Below are 22,981 nucleotides of genomic sequence, written 5' to 3'. Positions count from 1 at the left end.
TAACTAGCAGCATCTTCAAAAGGCAGGAGTCCCAGGTGGTAAATTCCCTTTCCAACTTGATGTGAATTTGTGGCCAAGTTATGAATGCACAGAAAATGAGACTTATGCATGTGGTTATAACATCTTAAACTAGAACAGCCTATATGTACTTGCACAATAAAGTAGCCTATGAAAAACTAAACAGCAGGAACTCCACTCAAGCACATGGTAATTACAGCAGCTACTGAGAAGATGGAGTGATCTGGAGCTTCAGCAAAAGACAGAGCTGAAAGTAAGAAAGTCTCATTTTTGCATTCCAGCATTGCTGCTGTCTTGCTGAGTGGCCTTAGGCAATTGCATTCAGATCCGGGGCTATAGTGAACTCGTTTGCGAAGTGCCTGCTACTGCCTCTGCCTTCACTAAAATAATTACTGATAGTTTCACTGCTGCTGTGATAACCAGTGCAAATGGAGTGTGCATGATCCATTTGTAAAAACAGAATTCTGCCAAAGTATTGCGTTTCACAACTATTGTTAACACCACAGTGACAGAAAAATCAAATAAAGCCAGAATTTCTGTTAAAGGGGTGAATGGTAGTGCCTTGCTCCAGTGGGATGTTATGTGAATGGACTGAGGAGTTCATATTAGAGTATTTCAAAAATATCTAATACTATGAATTGCTTTGTATTCTTACTATGCACATTACACTTAGTGTGCATTTTAATGGAGAAGTTCAACTGTATTATTTATGATGCTTGTATAGATAGGCACATACAGAAACCAACACATAACTCAAGACCTTGGCAAGTTTTACAGCCCAGCTACAACATTTGCTTTAGTTATAGCAACATGTGCTCTCTGACAATGCAGGATCTTAACCCTTCAACCAGTGACTGGATTTTCATGTCCATTATACTTGGGTAACATTTCTGATAAAATAGTTAATGTTGGAAAGTGATCGATGTCATATCTTTTCCTTTCACAGCCTTCCCTGTACTGTTTGCCCCAGCCAAGAATGGTTAATACTAGTTTTCTCCCCGCTTTGGTTTGTGTATGTTTTTGCCTGTCTCATTTAGCATTTCTGTTCTACAAGCAATTCTAATTGTTACTCTAGAATAGAATGCCTGTTATTACAGAGCGTAGCTCATTCTATGGATGCTGCTCAAGGACTGTTTATAAAATGACAATGTGCCACGAAAGTCTGCCAGGAATAAAAGCAGGAGTTGGTGGGGATGTGTTTATCCTGCATAACTGCCTCGGTCTTGGGACTTAGTCACTGCAGTGAAAAACTCCATCCATCCCTGTTGCATTATGTCAGATTTTCTGCCATGCCATACTCCGTTTCAGTTAAGAGATAACAATGAAAGCCCAGAGGCTTCCCCCATTCCCCTTGCCCTCCTTTTAGCATAAGCGTAAAAAATGAGATGATAATTTGAAGAGGGGTACGGGTGGGAAAGTTCTCCTGGTTGCCTCGCCATTGTTACTGTGAAGTGCAGGGAAGAGGAGCACAGCTTCTGTTGGAATTTAGAGATTAAATTTCCTGTCAAAATCAATTACAAAAACCTTGTTGCACAAAGTTATGGTTGTCTCTAGTGTCCATCAAAAGTATGGCAGCAAAGTTCTGCTGACGAGGCCACTTGACAAGTTAAGAGAACAGCAGAAAGTTTCAGAACAGCTGAGGCAGAAAAATAGTGTAATGTCGATTTAAATCCCTTGCCAGATTTCCCAAAATAGTGTGTGCATAAGTAAAGGCAGTAGTTACAGCTCCAGGTGAGTCTTAAAAAGGCTGTGCCTTGAGGAATCATAGCAATGTGGATAAATTTCTCAGAGGCCTGCATGACTCAGGTGCTGTCAGATCTCAACCCTAGACAGGCATCTCTCAAATCTTACTTAAAGTGTCTGTCAGGGGTGCTCCAGCTGTCCCGTCTGGTATTCTTTTGCCCACAAAAATGCAGACTGATGCCCTGTAATTAAGCATTGGAACAGGTTTCTCAGGGATATTTTGAAGGGTTCTCTAGCATTGAAGGGTTTTAAGACCTGACTGGACACTGGCATAAATAATTTCGTCTAAATCCATCACTGAGCTTGCATTGAGCAGGAAGCTGGCCCAGGTGACTGTGATTGTTCTGTGTGACTCTTGTTAAGTGATTACAAAGTCAGCCAAAAAAGTCTGTCTGCAAAAAACAACAACATGGGGTTTTTTTGGAATTCATTTTTTTCCAAAACAACTTAATCCGTGACAGCTAGCCAGGTGAATCAGGTGGGAAGAAGAATGAAAGCGCCCATTTGCCAGTGGAACCTGGGAAAGGAGCAGATATGCAAAATACATCTTAATAGGTGGATCTCAATTTGATTTTATAATGCATACTTTCTCTGGTGCCAGCACTGTAAACCATGGACTTCCCAACCCTATGTGTTGAGAGTCTCTGAGGGTCTGCTTACAATGGCTAATGATGGGGGAGAGAAGGGGGAATAAAAATGAAATAGTTGTGCAATTCTGAACTAATTGCTAATTGAGGTACTAGAGACCAGGCAAAGAGGCCTTCCTTATAATGCAGCCAGTACAGGGGAGGTACGTGCAGTAAGGAGGCCAGCATTTTTTCCACTTTTGCTTGAACAGTATTTATTATAGTTAATGGAGAGCTTTAATCATGGAGTTAATCTGAAAATTAAAATAAACTGGACTGTCAAATAACCTGTGCATTCTAAATTGCCGAAGTCACTGATGCTCATTAGTCAGACTGAAGCTGCAGTCATGTTTTGCAGAAAGGCAAATAAAAAGAATCACAAAATTAAGACCTCTGTTTTCTCAGCATTAATTTCTAGTGTGGTTACCTGCACAGCTGCTGCAGTCCTATTATCTGACTCATTACTTTGTAAACCACTTTGAGAGATGTTGAATGCGAAAGCTGCTATATAAAGTCTTATTTATTTCGATAACCCTGAGTGCTCTGCACAGGCTTAAAAGCTCCCCCCTTCTCTAACATGACAGGGGAATCATATGACTTAATGTGCCATATACCTCTAACCGTGGATTGAAGAAAAGTGACCTTGAACTGAGAGGCAGGCATTTTACATTACAAAGCAGACACTTAAATTTACCTGTCAACCGGAGGCGAGGGAATCTTACATCTGCATGGTTTAGAAAGCAGTGTCAGTCCAACTGTTCATTGCTCTGAACCCACTGAGGGTTTGATTGCTGACCCAGGCATTTTCAGGTGATCAGTGTGAATGTTGATCAGTGTGTGGTAGAAAGAAGAACACTTTTATTTCATCCTCTCAGACCTTAGTTTCAGCCCTGAATTTTCTGTGTCTTGGTCATAGGCAAATCTGGAATTCTGTAATAGCATGACACATCCTTTGTCTCTTTAGGAACAGGCCATCATTCAGGCTTCTCTGGAAGGAGGGTATGTGAAGAGCAATCCTTCCACCTCATGTCCAATTTGGTCATATTTTCCATGCTTTGGGGTCTCCTTACTTTACTGAGTATATTGTTGCTTTTGTAGGAGACAGAGTGACTTCGCATTCTCTTTCATCAGTAGCCTCAGTAAAGCGTAAGTACCAAACACACTGTGGCAGTCTACTGAAACAGGCTGAGTTTAGATAGGCAAGATAGAAACAGTGTGGGAGGGGAAAGGGGGACACAGACCGCTGAAGTGAGAGTGCAGTTACACAGCATTTCAGTGGCAGATTCGGGAACAGGGAGGAGGTTTTCTGATTTCTAAAGCAATGTTTTTCTTGCTGGCTCATGTTAACAAGCCAGCTAGCAAGACCATTCCATTTAGAAATGTCGTATCTTCTTGTCCCTCACATGCAAAACCAGGAACAATAGTTAATCTAATGAGTTCTGTTTTGAGTCCTCTAAAATCATAAGCAGCAGATCTGTAATCATGATTATTGCATCTTGCTCTGCTGAGAGCTTAAAAACGATGAGCAAGAAAGGCATCTCCTAAGACTCATTCAAAATATGAGCAGGCAAAAATAAGATCTAGGGAAAGGATTTGCCTTAACGGGAGCATCCCCAATGACCTTTAAACACTTAGAAAATTGAAAGTCTGCATTCCTTGCATATGCAGGTTTCCCACTTCCCTTTTTGGGATGTTTTGTGCATTGAGTCATAAAATGTGCTAGTGATCACTGAAGAGCACAAAGGCAACTCATGGATGAGTAAGAGGAGAGATGAGAAACGTTGAGGAAGACTGAGCTGTTAGTTGCATTACAGCATGCTTGGGATTTCTCAAGGAATGAGAAAGTGTGTGTTAGGAGCATGAGACCTAATCCCATTTATTCAATTACATGAGCACTGCTTCCAGGAGAGTATTTGTTGACGCGGGAGTCACGAACACCACAGAGACGATCAATGTGATCAAGTGATTGTCGAATTTATTACAAATCCTTAACCCCTTATATACTATTTCTTACATGCAGTTACAGTGATTTGGCATATTATGATTGGATATATGTCCTGTAGACCCTTAGTGACTAACATATAATTGGTTAAACACAGGTGTGAGAACTCGACCTCGAAAGCTTGCCAACAGTCCACAGTTCTCATTAACTCAGTGAATTCCAGCTTCTTATCTTGCTTACTTAAGCTTCTTCGGGCCTCTCATGGCCTTGCTGTATCTTTCAGGATTAATCAGCATTCATGTACCAATTATGCATTCTCCCGTGAGAGCACTGTCTCCACATCTCCCCCTTTTTGTTTTATATACGTTTTGAGTGACTCTACTTGAGCAGGGTATTTGGGCTAGATCATATCTCCAACATATGACAACTACAGGCTGCTGGGCCTGCCCCTTTTTTCTGCTGTATGGATCTCTGGTAACAGGGGAGGCCATTCCTCACATCAAGGTCTGGCATGGCATGTGTCCCCACCGCTCCACACCTGCTGGGTTGCAGCCAACAGCGGAGCTAAAGGTTCTTCTTGGTGGCAAACACAGAGGCCAACCTAGTCTTGCACTTGATTGTGGTAGCAGGCCTTTTGTTAGCCTCAGTCCTTGCACCTTGTTGTCAATGCAGAGTTTCACCTGCTTCATCCAGTAACAAGTCGCTACTACAGCAAGGCACACACAAATTTACATTAGCAGAGTAACTATTACAGGGTGCAGCAGCATGTTGAAGATGCTGATGGCAGCGAGGGACTAGCCAAAGAAATTTCTTACCAGTGGAATTCTCCCACCCTCTTAATTTGTTTCATTACTTGCTTTATAACACTACCATTGTATTAAAATCTTTCCAGCTTTTGCCTTAGCATTTTCTAGCAGCTACTGCAAATTTCCATACTCTAACATCTCTTTTACAAGTGACAAATCTATACAATACAAGGTGTAGTTTCTTATTAGCAACTAGCTAGTAAATACAGGTGGTTTCATATACAAAATCACAACCTCTAATAATAGCTACTTTACAAGCACACATATTTAGGATGTTACTTTTCATTTGCCCCCAAGTGATGTTTTGTAGTCATTCATTTTTTTCTCTTCCTCTATCTCATTCTGCTTGGGGTATTCACGGTCAGCGCCTGTAGCTGAGGCATCAGGTTTATCCATTCATCTGTCCAGTTCATGGCAAGGCTTGACAAACTTTGCAGGCAGTCACCATGGACCTGTAGGCAGGAGGGCACAAATATACCCCCTCCCCCAGGTTATCAGTTCTTGAGAAGCAGACAGGTTAAACTGCACATTGTTAACTGGCGAGGAGTTTGCTGCATCATTGCTCTTCCCCCCCCCCCCCCCCTTTTTTATTTATCCCTGCTCAGCAGCAGCTACAGCTGCCTGCCCGCTTCAGCAGCAACCATAAATACCTGCCGGCAGCCACACTTTTACATTAACTCTTTCATGCCCGAAATGTTAAACAGCTACCCCTTCAAAACTTTTACAATAAACGCAACAATACACAAAACACCGACTGCCCTCAACACACACACACACACGTGTGGGATCCCACAAGCACACTCCACAGAAGTTCAATATTTGAAACACAATAAGACAATTATTACTCCCACTACACAGTCCCATGTACAGAATGTGGCATAAGGACCCTGTGGAGACTAACAGAAAAACAGCTCCGAGAAGCATCATTGCAGTGCGAGGTGGCAGGCTCAACCTTAGCGGGCATCCCTGCAGAGGCTCTGCCTCCCCCACATTGTATGAGGCTTGGGCTTTTATACTGACGAAAATGCACACTCATTCCAACACAGGTAGCCAGCCTATGTTGGAAGAAGTGGGCAGCAATATCTATAAAGGTCTCCAAAGGTCAGTAGAAACCTGGACATATTTATTTTTGGCAACTTCTAGTATGTGAGTTTCACAAAGAGACTGTATTGAATGAGTTAGATGTGGAGTCCCAAACCCACTTGTGGGGTGGCTTACATATCCATTGTTCAACTGTATTCCTCATAGCCGCCATCTCCTAAGGCTAAGATGTCTGGGTTGGTCACGAAATGTCCGGCGTTCCTTAGCCAATCGACAGTTCCCTCTTTTTGTCTTTGAGCAAACCAAACTGATGTTACATTTTTCTTAAGCATAGATATAACACACCATAGCATACAACTTGCCACTAGTATGAATAACAATAGCGCAGACACTATCGTCATACCCTGTATGATCAAATCTTTAAGCCATCCCGAAATTCCCCAGCCCTTAAAGAGCTTTGACAGCCAATCTAATCCATCATCTTTTGTTAGCTGCCTAACTCCCTCTTTCAATTGTTGTATACTTTTATAAATTGATTCCGAATGATCCGATAAATTCATGCAGCACATCCCCTCAAATTCAGTGCAACCATGCCCTTGTGCCAACAATAAAAAGTCGATTGCTGCTCTATTTTGCAAGGTGGCATGACAAACACTATCAACGTCAGTTAAAAGTCCACTTAGTGCAAGCGTAGTAACATTTGTCTGTTTTGCAAGCCAACAACCTAATTTATTTAAAGTACTTAAGCCATAGGCTACGCCAGTTCCCGGTGCCAAAAGAGAAGCAGCAAGAATTTGCCTTGGGCTCCAAAATCGCACATTATCATCACAACTAGAGGTAAACTGGTGTAGGCTTCTCTTTGCACGAGTATGTTTACGAATCACATTTAATATCATTGTCGTGTTAGGTGTTAATAGGGTTAGTTGACCTAAACTACAAGGACCTCCGTTTAGTCTAGAGGGAAGGCCTCCCCAGGCTCGATTTCCACAAATCAGAAACACACCAGGAGGTAGCATTAAGGGGACACTAAAAGAGCAAGAGAACTTGTCCGTGGTATAATTGCACCAAATGGTGTGATTGCGATAAACAGCACTACTTGCATTAACATTCTGACCACGTCGTGTCGTATTATATGTATAATTAAAATACACACAAGCATCCATGATGACGGATCCCAGCAATTCCAATTCCTGAGGTTCCTGAGTTACCATTGGAAGATGCGCATATATACCATCCCAATTGTCCACACACTGTTGAGGGTAAGCACAAAGGCCTGCCATTCCGGGCAGGGCTGGTTTCGGCCACTCATCCAATGGTACTCCAACAAGACAGGTAGAAAATGGATTTTCAGGGCTCACCGTAGCAAGGCACAGGGTATCCTGTTGTGTGGCGTTTGCCAAGGTCACCCAAACGTTTTGTTTAGGTTGCGAGATTACCCATCCTTCTGTTTGAGGTAAGCTCAGGAACAGAAAAACTACCCCACATAATGTTTCCATACCGTTCAGCATCTGATCAGGGCGAGATTCCTGAAGTTTTGCAGACATCTGACTTCTCGGCTCCGGGGCAGCGCTGAATTTCGACCGGCTCTCCGCCCCCTCCTTTTCGTCGGACTTTCAAACTTGTCTTCGTCGAGTTACCGATCGGAGGGTCCCTGTTCGGGAGCCACTTGTTGACGCGGGAGTCACGGACACCGCAGAGACGATCAACGTGATCAAGCGATTGTCGAATTTATTACAAATCCTTAACCCCTTATATACTATTTCTTACATGCAGTTACAGTGATTTGGCATATTATGATTGGATACATGTCCTGAAGACCCTTAGTGACTAACATATAATTGGTTAAACACAGGTGTGAGAACTCGACCTCGAAAGCTTGCCAACAGTCCACAGTTCTCATTAACTCAGTGAATTCCAGCTTCTTATCTTGCTTACTTAAACTTCTTCGGGCCTCTCATGGCCTTGCTGTATCTTTCAGGATTATTCAGCATTTATGTACCAATTATGCATTCTCCCGTGAGAACACTGTCTCCACAAGTATTTGCCTTCAGGTTAGTGCTAGTGTCCAAAACTAAAGACTTGGTAAAGGCCTGTGTGACTTAGATTTGGGTGGTTCTGCAAGGTCTTGGTTAATAGATAAATCTTAACAAGCAGGTCCTTGCCAAATCCTACATACCTGCTTGTTGAAAGCAATGCTGAGATTAAACCCACTGAAATTAAACGGCATTGGCAGTTCTCTATGTGGCTGCATCCCAGTTTCCCTGAAACACTTAAAATTTGGTGCCACTCCTATCACTGCAGCCTGGACACTTCTTTCTAGATCCAGCTATGGACACAGATGGCCCATGAGAAGTCATCAGGGCATTTGTAACACTGCCTTGCATATGTGAGTGATTAGAAATAGGTATAGATGGTAACATGATGGAAATTTTGATACTCTTGAGGAAGTATTTCACCTTATTTACACTTACACTGACCTTTTCAGAGTTTTCTATAGGCATGAACAACCTCCACAGTAAATGTCAGCTTCTGCTTAGAATCTTTTACGTGAGTAGTCTTAAGCTCAATTTTTAATTGCATAATATTCCCGTAAGAAAGCTGCATTGAAATTGAAAACTCTCCTAAACAAAGTGGCTGTTGGGTGAGAGATCTTTTTCACTATTTTAGCAGTGATGAGGTTTCAAAGAAGCTGTCAGAGTTGTTTGAGGTAGTGTCTGTTGTGGCTTTGTAAAATTTCTCCTATGACTTTCTGGTGGTTGGTGAATACGGGCCATTCTGGAGGGTGGTAAAGATGGGACAGGCTGCACTTGGCTGCTGTGTAATGTTCCCCTGTTGCCTCTTGAAAAGTGTCTCTCTGCTTCCTCTTTTTGTTTCAGCCAAGTATCATTCAGTGCTACACGCTGAGGCCCCAATTCTTTTTTCTTTATTTTCTTTATTATTCTTTCTTTTTCTTTTTTCTTTATTTTTTTAACTTGCAAGTAGATTTATTTGTGGTTATAAAATAGCTAAGGACTCGGAGAGCTATTTTTCTCCAGATAATGTTGTCTTATCTCACATTCTGGTCCGAATTTAAGTTTTATAGGAAGGTCCATGTTGTTAGGAAACCTATAATTCTATGGGCAGAGCTGGTTTTGTGTCAGTTCTGTGTGTGATTATCAGCTATTGAGCCAGTGCATCAAATAGAGATGTTTATATCTAGTAGAAACTTTATTTTCTAATAAGCAGAAAGGAGAGTACCCCTTCACTCCATGCCTTTGAGGTGGTACGTCCCAGTGCATTCCAGTTCAGATGAAGGAGGAACAGCAATATCTTCTCTTGCTTCTCACCATCTGTCCCTGACTGGATACAGTGCTTTGAGGATGGGTAGAAAATCTTCGTTCTTCAGGGCATTAAGTTTTCTGTCTTGTGCTGAAATCCATGGAAATTAAGCACCCAAATACTGTACCTTGAAAACCTGGGCTGCCAGGTCTATTTTTTGTTAGAGAAGTTGAAAAAAACCTTCTGTTCGTGCTGCTTCTGCTCTGGCCTGACATTTATTTGACATTGAATACATCATATTCTTTCTCTTGGGTGCTTGGGAGATACTTAAATTGCCTGACAGCAGCATCGTGACTGTAATTGAGACAGATTAGATGCACTGGGCTGCCTTTGGGTGTGTGTGGCAGCTTTCATGAGATGGCGAGAGGAATTGAAACCCACTTTTGACTTTGGAAGCTGTAGCAGGAACTAATTAGCAATTTCAGGACACAAACAGGATTGGAGGAAGTGTTTGGGTTGGCGTATAATAAATTATTTAATAACATGAAGGAGTCTTTCCATATGGCACTTACAAAATGCTTATAAAGGCAAGATTGCAGAACTGTGCTTGTAATGAACCAAGCAGGCTTCCATTATCAGTCCTGGTGATTGGGAATCACTGACCTTTCATTTCTCTAGGCTAAGAGTGGACCTGTTAGCTTCTGAGCTTGGATTCTGATAACCTTTCCCCCCAAAAGGTTAGTTGTTTATATCCTAATGTTTCCTTTCTAGTGGGAAGTGTTTGATGTTTCAGTGAGGGTAGATCCACTGGAGAACAGACAGATTTATTCTTCTTATTTGAGGAATTCAAGCTGTGGAGTTCTGCCTTCACTGCCTTAAGCAGACAGCCTCTAACAAGCAACTGCATTGATATGAGTAACCAAATACCTCTGTAATGGCTTATGACCATTTATAAGACTTTATATAAAAATCATGATGAGAAGTGTAAGTAGACTTGGTGAAGCTTGAGTAACCCAGAAGGAAGCTTTCAAATTGGCTTCCAGGCGTAGTTCAGCATGCATGAGCTCTGAAAGATTTGTTTTTTTTCTTGAAGTTGTTTTTCCCTTGGCACTGAAGATAAAACTGAGACAGGCTGCGAAGGGGAGAACCTGACAGGTGCCAGCCCAAGTGGAAATACTGTCTGTCGATCCTTGTCTGTCGCAGCTCTAAGCAGTGCCCATAGCTGATACATCCAAATCCTTGTCAGGAGCCTGCAAGCTTTCAAACCAGAGCAGAAAGTCCCTCAGCAGCAGGGCAGTGTTTTGAAGCTCAGTCAGTGGAAACCCCCATAGTCCCATACCTGACAAAGCAGTCCTGTTTCTGTAGATTCCCAAGTGATGGAGCATTTGGGTTTGCCTTGCTGGTTAAGATTCAGCGCCAGCATCCCAGCATATAAAGCCAGAGAAGGGCTGATCGCACATAGGCTGTAGGTCCCTCATGCCCTGACTTACCACAGGCCTGGTGGAAAGAAATCACATCTGTGGAGGTCTGGAGGAACGTGGCTGCTGCTTCCAGGCAAAGCAGTGCCCACGTGCTGCAGTCACCCCCCAGCACCAGCCAGGCTGCCAGGACCACTGGCAGCTGCCTTCTCGTGGCTGCCAGCTCTGCAGTACCACCACATGGGTGGGCAAGTACAGTGCTCCCTAGTCAGACAGTGGGGTCCCACCTGATGCTGGAACTTGTGGCTTTGGTCTGTATAGCACTGTGGCCTCTGTTTCACTCCACAGCCCCTCATGAGCTTTGACTTACTGGCCTACAATGTCAGATATAGGTCATGTAGCAGCGGGGAGGGCATTTAGTGGGACCATACGCAGCCTCATGATCCAGTAAATTTCATAGAGCCTCTCTTGGAGACAGGAAAGAAGATGCTTACAAGGAAGAGTTTTCTGTGCTTTTTCCACCTTTCTGGCATAACTTGGTACTTAATGGTACTTAGTGTGGATATTTCAAGTAAATAAGAGCTATCATGTAGGGTTTTTCATGTTGCCATGCAGCTGCCTGCCATAGTGGGGTTTTTCCCCCTTTTCTGTGCTTCCCTACTTGCTGAGGCTTTCTGTCAGTAAGTTTTATAAAGCTGTTCACCATCTAAACTGTTCTGAATCATGTCAGAATCTTTAATAAAATAAATTCACTTAAGTGGCATGTGGAGCCATGGCTCCTTTTGCAGTAAGCTTTTCTCTGCAGACAGGTTTCTACGACTGAGCTGGGAGGAAGCTAAAAGCTCGTTAGCTTCCTAGAGTCAGAGCAGCTGATTGGCATCTGGAACTGCAAAGCTGAGTTTTACAGGGGCTTGAGGCCAAAAAAGAGCAATTTGGAACACATGATCCTTAGTTAAACACACACCAAAGACCAGAGGAAAGAAAATGGTAGGTCCAGGCAGCCACAAGTCAAGGGAAGGAGTCCCTTAACAGTGCTGTTGATTTTCAGTCATGACTCTAGTTCTGAGACATTTTTGTATTATGAGGTTCTTGTACTTGTTGATAAGATACTAACAGCAACACATTGTGGTTTATGACTAGACGTAGCTGTGGTGTGATTTTTTTTCATCATTTTTAATGGGCTTTCCTTCAGGGAATCACTCAGTGTATCCCTCTTTAATAAACACACTTGATGCAGTAAGCCTTCTGATGGTTGGGCTGGACATTGAAGCCTCTGCACAAGTAATGGCATTGCAGAGATTCTATCTCAGACCTGTTTAGCTGCCCCACATAGCAGCTGTGATCAGAAAAGCAGTAAAATGTTTTACTGTGAGCTGGATATGGATTTTTTTTTTTTACCTGATTTTGATTTCTTTAGTTTAAGAAAAAGTCCCTCAAAACACTCACATTCTGACATGTATACGTGAATGTACAGTTGCAAAAACACATTTGTTTATATAATGTGAAAAGTATTAATTTTCTCCAAGTTCCCAATCCTCATTAGCTTTGCCAGCTGTTTCTCTTATTTCTTTTATTCCTTTGGGAAAGCTTAGTTAAATGGAAAAGGCTTGCAATATGGCCCAAAAGCAATGAATTCAAGCCCTACTAAGGTAAAGAGGAAGCAAGTTCCAACCTGGAGACTCCTCTATTTAAAAGCTTTCCCCATTAAGAAGAGAGGTCCGTTTTTTTCACGCCTCTTGTGTCAAGTGAGACTTTCTGTAGTATCACTCTGTTACTGCATCTTTTCAGAGTTGCAAATAGGGAATGGTCTTTGGCTGTGCTATGGGTTTGAATTACTGTGGTGTCCGCGTATGTTCTTGGCTTGTGCTTGCAGCTCTGAGGACAGTCAGTTGACACTTCCCTGAGCTTCCACATCTTCTACTGGTGTAACTTGCACAAATGCCAGAAGCCAGACAAGCCAGAGGGGCACGGTGTTCTCATTTCTAGCGTGGATTGTGCAGTCCTTGCTATTGCTATCTGTGGCTGAAAAGGAGGGGTGACAAAATAGAGCTGATTAGTGCCACAAACGAGGAGAAATCCCTCAGGGCATGTGAGCGGTCACCAAGCGCTACCATCTGGGTCCTTTCAGGGAAGAGAAGGAAAACAAGTCAGTTGTGTAATTCTGGGCTGTCGCAGACAGGAACAGACATGTCAGAAGCACCCATGGTCAGTAGTAGCAGCAGCAGCAGCACTGAGATCTAAATGGATAAGCGTGGACATTTGGCCTTGTCTGCTGTTGTTCTGGTATTTCTGTTACATAGCAGATAGCAGGGAAACAACATGATCAGTGACATGCTTAGTATTGATCTTGTGTGCAAGGGCCAGACTGCTGTCTAAGAAGTCCCTATTGCAATTCACATCATTGCTGTGCCCGCTGTCCTTTTGGCTGTTAAGAGGTATGAGGACTACCTGAAAGTTTCAGAAAGACACTTCCCTGGAGGCAGCAGGCAAGATTGTCCATATCTAGGAGCATTTGCATTGCTGCTCTCCTGGCATATTGATCCACCATTAGCAAGATCACAAGCCTGCTAAACCTCATCTGTCTTGTGTCTTAAAAGAGAGACAAGGGTAAGGAACAACCCCTAAGACTACCAAAGACAGGATTTCTCCTGATTTCTCATGGTAAGACAAGAGAGTGTTCACCCGCTAGCTTAGTCTCAGGTGTGCCTGTGCTACAAGCAGTACAAGACCCTTGCACTGTAGCAGTGTCAACAGCGTCACACTGTGAAACCCTGCAGAGCTGGCAGAACTTTGATGCCAATTAGTTTGCTATTCACTTGTGTATGTGAGCCAGGATTTGGAACCAAATCCCATCCTGAGATTTTGCAGTGGGGATGCAGGGCCTGGGCAGCATACTGGGAGCTTGCAAACACTGTGGTGATCCTGGTTATGGGAAAAGGGGAACCTGTACTTCCAAACAGATCATGTTTTATATGTAGGTCACAAAGTAGAGACTCCAGTGTGTGTGAGAGAGGGAGAAAATGTTATTTAGTGTTTGATTCTTAGATACAAATTGCATTTCAAAACGGACTTTGCTTTTGCAGTAACATGATTGTCCTATTCCTTTAAAAGAAAATGCATTCAATTATCACTGTGAAGTAAAGAAAAATAACTTCGGATCAGAGAAACTGGCAAGAGAGCAAGTGTTAACATTTTGTATACTGTACTTGATGTCTCCAAGGTCAGATGCAAGTCTTCTAGGACTGGGGTAAGGAAAGCTATTTACATGAGCCATCTATTTCAGTCATTGAGCCGAAGGGATTAATGTTAACTTTGGGTCCAAGGCATTGTTGCTTATAACAATGGTGTTTCTCAAAACCAGGCAAAACCATTGCCAAAGGTGACTTACAAATGCTTAAGTATGCTGAAGTTCACCCAGGTGCCTCCTCTGCCTTTTGGTGGAAACATTTAGCTACTCTCTTTTCTCCTACATCAGCCTGGCTGCTAGGTATGCCCTGCCCTTCAGTAGCAGCACGTTCCCCTTTTGAACCAGTAGCTTGGATAGTGCTCTAGTTAGCAGCAGCAGCTTTCAGATCCTTATTAAGTATTGGTCCTCCAGAGCCTTCACTGCTGATTAGTGACAGAGGAGAGAAGGTTGTTAACGGAACATCTGCAGTTGCCAAGAGACTTAGCTACATATGCTTGAAAAAAGGCTTTGTTATCGGGCAGGGTGTCAGATGCTGTTGGGAGAAATGCTGCTTGCGGATCCTTTGGAAAGGGAAAGCTGCATTAGCTTTAAAATGTCTGCTCACAGCAAACAGAAGTGCTGGAACTCAGACAAGGTCAGAATGGGTTTTATTTAATTGAACTATCTCTTTGTTGAATTGTGTATTCTTTGAATATGAAGTGGAATATAACCAACCTCTTAACAAAGTACTTGCTGTTAGTTACTTTGACAACTTGTGGAGCTTGGGAAATGTAAAGAATAATAGAAATAGGAAAAAAGGATTTGCTTTCCCAGGCATCCTTATTTCTCCTGCACTGCCATGCCCTCCCATTTCTTTTCCCTACTGCCTTTCTGTCTTCCATGCAGTCAGCTCAGCTCTTTGTGTTGGTTTTCGGCATACCTCCACACTCGGTAGTGCTGCTAACAGTCCTGTTACATCCTTTGGGGCAGGGGATTGCTTGCTCCCCTTTGTAACTAGCATGCCATTGTTGATTTCATTGAGGGAGTACATGGTAAGCTGGGAAGAGTTTATGTAATTTTAGAACTTGTGTGTGACTTAGTAGATTAGTTGGAAAGGTCACACATTGTGGTGTTCATTTTCTAAATAGAAAAGCTCCTCTTAAACATTCCCTCAAGCCTGATTTGAGTCTCGTGTGTCCCATAGTATTCTGGTTATTCTTTTCAATACTATTCAAAGCCTGGTCTGTCTGTCTTCAGAGCTCTTGCACAGCGGTGGATGCTGCATTCATGATTGAATCTCTGCAGTAAGTGTAATACCTGTCCTGACTTGTGCTGTACCTTGAAGTGAAAGCTATAGGGATTACTCAGAACTTTCCACCTCTTATTTCTTCTTCATTCGTTGCAGAAGTTTGCTATGCGTCTGTGATATGACGTTCAGTATTCTACATGTATCTGCATCAAGCTGCATTCTCCATCAGTTATTCCAAGCATTTGGCGCTGTTGGAGCTGGCTGCATTTTCACTACTGTTAAGCCTTTCAATTAGAAGAATCTTGCAAGTTTATGTTGGCATTCAAGCTGCTGTGTGCACGGGTGCTGCAGCACAGCATACAGATGGAATGGAGCTGATGGGCTGGGTATTTTAAGGATTTGATTATTGTTTTTATAAAAGTAACCAGTTGCCTCCCCCCAGTCTTCTGTGTTTTTTTTCATGGAGTCTTCTGTAAATCCATACTGCAGGGAGAGGAGTTACTGGAAGGAGAGGGTTGATTTGCAGCACTGGTTTCTTGCTTACATGTTCTGAAAACATTTCTGTAATAAATTGTTCTGAACTCTGGTTTAAAACTGTTTAACTTGCAAACAATGAACTACACAGGCTGTAATGAAGTTACCAGCCTGCTGTTGGCAGAGGGCAGGAGGCCAAGATCTGTGGAGCTTTTTTTTCTTGCAGAATCAAATTGTTCATTTCTTTTACTGTCATGAGCCTTTACTTTTTGGTTTTCTTCTTTTTTACCTTTGTTTTTTCTTTTGGCTCCTAGTTGCTCAGGGGGCTGCTTGCTTACCCTACCATGTTAGTAGATGACCTTGCGGAGAAGCTGCCTTTTGGGCTCCTCTCGCTCCATCTGCCGGCGGCTGTCACTTCCTGCGCTTGGAATTGGCCAGCACAGAGGATACAGCTCAGGGCAAGCAGATCAGCCTTTTAGCTTCCATTCCTGGTCAGCACACCCTCGGTGTGGTCCTGGACTGCGTCTCTTGGTTTAGTGTCACCCCAGAGAGAGTCCAGATGGTGCTGCAGCTTCTCTGAGTTGCGAACCAAAGCACATTAAGTGGGAGATTGCCTTCAAAAGTGGTCTGAATCAAAGCACTGATGTAAACATGCTTGTGGACACTGCATGGATGAGTAGCTCTCAGAATTCGTGTTAGTGATCTTTTATTTTTTTCCTAGGGATAGGGATTTTTAATTTTTCCTGCAGTGTTGCCAGTGTCTTTCCAGCTTCATATGGAATTTGCCTCTTTAAACAGCCACCCAGACTTTTTGTGTAGATAAAAAATGAAGCAGCACATTGCTGCTAGAGCAATAGAACTCTCATCTGACCAGCATCCACATGTGTATAATTTCCCATGCCGGCAGCAGGAGAATAAATCATAAATGGGTTGGATGGTGAAGGGGAATAGGTCTGTCAGCCTTGCTCCAGAGAGTTGTCTGAGTTTGGGATTAAGCCGGTGTATCAGAGATAGGCACCTGGTGCACTATTTTATGTTGCTGCCAGAGTGCATCTAAGTATAGGCACAGAATCGGCATCGCTGAGATGAAAGCAAATAGGTTTGTGGAGGAGATAATCCAGGAACTGCTGCATCATTCTTAGCACAGGGACTAAGGTGGATGGATCAAGGTGGCTGATCAGTCCCAGTTAATTCCTCAGGTGTTTTCTGTTCAGGATTGAAATTGCTGTCTGTGCTGTCACTGTTCTTTGCGCAAATAAAGGATAATCCACTTGGCATCTCCTAGTAGCATGAACTTCACGCAGAACTAATCCATTTGCCAAGTTTGAGCAACTCTGCTGCAAAGAAGCTCATCTTCATTTTTTTCAGGAAGATGAGTCTAATGTGAAAGCTCTTCCTTTGTTATACACATTCATGCCATTAGCTGGGGGGAATGTGTAGATGCAGTAAAATGTATGGTGTTTACAATGACATCAGTGTCTGAAGAGTTGTTTCTCTAAAAGGCAAAAGCTAATATGGTAAATTTATTTACTTTGCTTTCTGTGATAAATGACTTATCCCCATGCTTTTCCAGGAGGAAACAGTGCAGATTGCAACTCAGCACAAATCTGTAACTGATGGGAAAAGTCTCATTTATTCCAGGAGAAATTATCTTTTTAAGGGCAGTGCTGAATCTGAGCTATAATTAAAATAGCTTTTTAAAGAAAAATAGTGGATGCTTTTTTGTTTGATGTATTACCCATCAGTAATGACCCTTTTCTCTCATTTCCATTTTAAAAAGTGGGCTTAAGCAGTTACCTGTATATTGCACAAAAGTAGCATTACCTGAAAAAATAATTAAGATGATCTGGAAATTAAGGAAATCAGTTTTGAAGAGAAGCAGGTGCTTAATGGAGGTGAGACCAGCTGTGCCTCCCAGGAACGTGCTTCAAGTGCTGCATGGAAAAGTGTGTGAGGCCTCCACGCAGCACTGGAAGGAAATTTATAATAATTCAGACAAATTGCATCCTATAAATAGCAGAGCTGGATTCATTAGGACAGGAGGCAGATGGAGAAAATATAAAACTTGTTTGTTTCTTTTTAAGGGACTATAATGCTTATGAAAAGTGTCAGCTTGCTGTCAATAAGGGAAAAACCCTCCGGTGCAGCAGTAACTTTCTCGCTATTAGGTTCTCATCTCTGCTAATGAGCAGCCGTCCATGTGGGGTATTCATAATACTTTGTTTTAGCAACTCCTGCCAGCCTTTCTCTGGCATAACCAGGCTGACACAGAAGTGCTGCAGTACTGGAAGCCTGCAGCAGTTGAGGGGATCGGGGGAGACTCAAGGGAGGAAGGAGTTTCATGTTAGCACTTGATAACTCTGCTTAAAGCAGTTGCTGACAGGGCAGGGGCATAAATGTAGTTGGGAAGTGGGGGTGTGTAGAATGCGGGTGGGAATCATCCACCAAACTGGCTAAGGGGTTAGCTTCAAAACAGGAATGTACTGGTAATTGGTAGAGAAAATGCTGTGCATTACTGAAGAGAGAAGGTGAAGACATTTTTGAGATGCTCTTACATTAGTTAGTAGGAAAAGAAGAGGCTTTCGTGCATGAAGAGAAGTAATGACAAAAAGCGGGTGGGAGGTGCGTGACTGGAATGCAGCTCTGTCCACAGGAGGCAAGCAGAGGTGAGAGGGTTGTTGCATCTCAGTATTCATACACAGTGAGGTGGTGCAAAGAAGGAATAGTGTCCAATCAAAAAAAGGAATTTATCTGACAGAAAGGGCGCATTGTAGACAGCACTTAAATAACAGGAGAGGGTGAACATATGGGGCTGTTCCCAATTGTGCCAAAATTATAACTAGGCACTTTAAAACAAAGCCATCAGAGAAGACTGGCTGAACAGTTCCATACTGTTCAACCACAAGCAAGTCTGAGCTCCAGTACAGCAGTGGTAAATGTTCTGTATGAATATTATCTGTTAATGAATATGCCTTAACTCTTTTGCTGATCTGATTTATATTTCAGCAAAGCTTTCTTAAAAGATAACACAGTGCCAGAATTTCAGTTAGCTATCCTAAGAGATTTTTTTTAAGGACTAGTGTTCAGGAAAGGAATACTGCCTGCTGATAAGTGTTTTTTCTTGAGGATTCTTAGATTGCCAATTCACTTTGTGAAGTGGCAGAGGAAAAAGGTGATATGAAGGTCATATTGGAGTCAGATAATCACAAACTTATTATAGGAATGACAAAAAGCTATACAGCTGTTCATGCTTCATGTATTAAGCAACTACAGTTTTTCTCAGCATTCAATACAAAGGGCAATGATCCCAGAGCAAGGAGAGGACATTGGAGAAGAGGAAAGTAAGTGGTATGGATTGGCAGGATGCCTTTGGGGATTGCCATCTGTCGTGACTTGCGTGTATCTGTAGGGTGTCATGTAGCGAGCAAGTGGTGGCATTAAAACCGGTCACAGACACAGAGCAGGTTAGCTATCCAGTCCTTGGAGAAGAATGCAAGCGTGCTGGGAGGCATGTGAGAAGCTGAGCAGGAAAGTAGGAGCCAGCACATGGGAGCTCATGGATCCTCATGCATAGATCAGTTTTCTGGTATGGAGCAAAGAAACCCTTGTCTAATTAAGTGTGTTTTCTTGCTTTCAATGGGATAAAAAGCCCTATATATCCAGGGGCTTAATATGGCCTGTGTTTATGGATAGTGTTGTACAAGGTTTAGAGTTCTGAGATCTTGACTCACGTAGCCCCACAGCAGTACTAGCAGATTTGAAATGTAAGGCTTTAATTTCAGAAAGCCTTTAGCAACATGCTAAAAATAATCAATGGGGTTTCCACTGGCCAGAATAACATTGGCTAGTCTTCTTGCTCCTAGGCTTGATCCAAGATGTCTCAAATACCATAATGTGTGATACGTGCTGGAAAGTATGCATGTGAGACATGGGTGATCTTGAAGAGAAACTACTGCAGAGGTGATTTGTGTTTATAGGTTCCCTGCCTTGCACATAGAGAAGAAAGACAGTCTTCCAAAGAATGCTGCAAAACATACGACAACTTGGAATGATGGATTTGTTGCCTAATACCCCCTTTTTAATGTGGGTAGATGGATAAATCCTAATCCTATGGATGAGGAAGTCAAGACACGGGTGGTACTGTCAATTATTCAGCACCACGAAAGGAAAACCATGACAGAGCTGGGAATAGTTCTCATTCCTGTTGTGCTTAAACTGCAAAGCTGATAGAGTGATTCTGGGGATATTTAGTTCATGTGTCTGTTGCTGTCTCCCAGTGTGGTACAGTGCTGGTGTGTTTCTTTACCTGATATTTGAACTGGAGTCAGCATTTCTCCCTTCCCCTACCAACTGGGGCTTCTAGTCACTTTGATATCTTGCATCTTTCTTTTGTCATCTCCATGTGCAAAGGGGGTGGCTGATACAGCTGTGTAGCTTGATCTCATTGGACCTGTTGTTTGTGTGTGTAAATGTACTGAGATAGATTTAAATGCCAAAAGGAGTGCAAGGTGAATTTGGAACCCAGTCTAGAGATGTAAAGAAAGAATTGTGGCTGACAGAAGTTGTCTCTTGTCATCTTGTTATTACATGCATAGGCTCAGCCTGCAGGGCACTGTGTAGCACATAATTTGGAAAATAGCAAAGATTTGGGGAAAAGAATTACTAACCTGGAGACAAGCAAAGGGACCTTCAGCCTAGGTGAATGTCCTGGGCATGTTTTCCTGTGTGCACCGTTTTCAGCAGGTGTGGATAGAATGCCCTGGATATGGCAGAAGCCCTTCCTTCTGTGGTGTAGCTCTCTTTTACCTGTTCTCTTCCATGATTAAATAAATATATGTTATACATTTATTCACACATTGCCTTCTCTGCTTCCCTTGCTTATGTTCTCTTCCCCCACCTGTAGGCTTTGAATTGCTGTACCAGCCAGATGTGGTCCGGCTGTACCTCTCCATCCTCACTGAAAGTCAGAACTTCAACACTCTGGAAGCTGCAGCAGGGGCTTTGCAGAATCTCAGTGCTGGCAACTGGATGGTGAGTGCAGTTTTCTCTTTAGTCTCTTGTTTCTGCTGTGTACGTAAAGAACAAAGCGTGTCCTATTATAAGTGTGCTGTTATTTTGTGCATTTACATCTTTAAAAGGAAGGAGGTGGGCACTTCAGAGAAATTATTTACATCTTATTTGCCCACTTAAGATACTTTTCATCTTCTGGAAAGATGGTGTTCACATAGTGGAAGTGTCACTAAGCTCGTGATGATTTAACCATGGGCAGGTTTTACTACTTAAACCACTTAACTATTGCTTCATCCATTCAGAAAAGTGTGTTGTTAGATGATTAAGTGTCCTGAATGCTTAATTCACTGGATTATCAGACTGCTCAAGAAACTGCACTCCAAAGTGTCCTCTAAGATCCCCAGTACTGATGAGGCAGTTACAGGTATGTCTGATCCCTTTGAGAACCACATGGCAGTCTGAGGATTAGCAGGGTGGTTTTACAGCTGTGTTGAATACAGTTTATTTCAAAATCAGTCAGGAAACAGAAGAAAAGCATGAACTTGGAGGTGAGGGAAGATAACAGATGCTTTGGATACTTTACTGTTCCCTCCAAATGACCTCTTTTTTCCTAGTCCAGAGGGATGTGTTCTCACACTGAGGTGTGTACAGAACAGATGCTGGCAGATAATGCTACTTCTATTTCTGTCCTCTTTTCCCAGCAGCTTGCTACATTGTAGAATGAACTTCTACATCCTTTCTTCCTTGGTGCTTGGTGAACTTGAGTGATGCATTAAGTGATGCATCACACAACCTGACTAGTCTTTGCAGGGGGAAGAAAATGACTTACTGCAGTGAAATAAATGCCTGGGGCAACAAAAGGGCAGGTATATGAACTCACAGTACTTTGTGTTTCTTTTCCCTTGTGTGTTCTAATCAGTGGTCAACATACATCCGTGCAACAGTGCGGAAGGAGAGAGGCTTACCAGTGCTTGTGGAGCTTCTCCAGTCCGACTCTGACAAGGTTGTGAGGGCTGTATCCATTGCCCTGAGAAACCTTTCCATGGATCGTCGCAATAAAGATCTTATAGGTATCTTCTGACCTTTTCTAACCAGGCTGGGATCTTGGATACCCTTGAAATAACTCACATTTTCTGTCACTTGTGCTGGGGGTTCATTTTGTATGGAGTTTCCATCCACATTATCTAAGGTTACTCTGTAACCACCAAGTGGAGAGCTATCATCTCAGAGTGTCATAATCCCTGCCACCAAGTGGAAAACTGTCATTTCAGAATGTAATCCCTGCCCATTTAAACAAAGTGGGGTTGGAGGGAAATATCTAACTCGAGAGTAAAAACACATGTAGATTTCTGCAGGAGAGGTGAGCATGTGCAGAGGACTCAGTGGGTTAAGAGGTACCTTGTCTCTTCCTTAGCTCTGGCTGACGTGGCACGTGTGCTCCTAGTTGCACATGGTAGTTAAGAGACATTAGGCCTGCTGTTTAGATTAGAGTGGGAGTCTTGTCCCCTAAATCTGGGCTCTAAAGTTGTCCCTTTCTTCTTGCTTCCTCCTTCCCTTCTCATCCTTTTGTGTGGTAGATACTTATAGAAGCTGGACATCAAACAACTTACTCTTCAAGTTACTTCTTCAGCAGTGCTCCCTAACTCCTATCCAGGGGAGTAAATAAGCATTCACCTGCCCATAAGCAGGAATCTAGAAAGATCCAGGTGTGAGTTGTTTTCCTTTGGTTGCCTCTATATTTAACTGATACATTTGTTTAAAACACAACCTGGTCAGGCCAGGAAATATTAGTCACATGTTTAGGGCCATCATCAAAGTTGATATTGACAAAGAGCAAGGTGGGATTCCACCTTATACATCAGGTCCTTCCTTTAATAGTTCAGAGGTATAGCTAGGCAAATGGTACAGACACCTGGGAGTGATAAATTCTGGGCTCCTGTTTTTTCTCCAGTACTATGCACTGAGGCGGCTAACTGCACCCAGGAGGAAGTACTCTTACCTTTGATGGGGGAAGGTTAATAAATGCATGGCTGCACACCTTGCCCCAGAAGGCCTATTACAAGACTAAGTTGAATAAGCCATGTTCATGTATTAGCATGAATATGTGGCATTAACAGCAGCTACTGGATGCTTTTTGCCTCAGGCATTGCAAAGTATGATAGATGCTAGCTGTAATATTCTTAGTTTCTTTTTTTCTTCCCCCAAATACCTTTTAGCATTCACGATGACG

General features: G+C 42.7%; 1 protein-coding gene across 9 annotated transcripts in view; it reads left to right on the top strand.

Annotated features, from left to right (window-relative positions):
• The window catches only part of ARVCF (ARVCF delta catenin family member), a 282,834-nt gene that overhangs the window by 243,650 nt on the left and 16,203 nt on the right, over nt 1-22,981 (top strand). For all 9 annotated transcript variants that reach the window (XM_057414996.1, XM_057414995.1, XM_057414999.1 and 6 more), the window contains 2 exons: nt 20,645-20,772; nt 21,671-21,821. In XM_057414996.1, coding sequence (XP_057270979.1) covers nt 20,645-20,772; nt 21,671-21,821 — 279 coding nt within the window. The remainder of the gene's footprint in view (nt 1-20,644; nt 20,773-21,670; nt 21,822-22,981) is intronic.

Source organism: Pezoporus wallicus, unplaced genomic scaffold (assembly GCF_028554395.1).
Source record: "Pezoporus wallicus isolate ANWC-B61680 ecotype Strahan unplaced genomic scaffold, APGP_CSIRO_Pwel_v1 contig_8047, whole genome shotgun sequence".
Taxonomy (NCBI): Eukaryota; Metazoa; Chordata; class Aves; order Psittaciformes; family Psittacidae; genus Pezoporus; species Pezoporus wallicus.
This window is presented reverse-complemented; position numbering and strand designations above follow the sequence as displayed.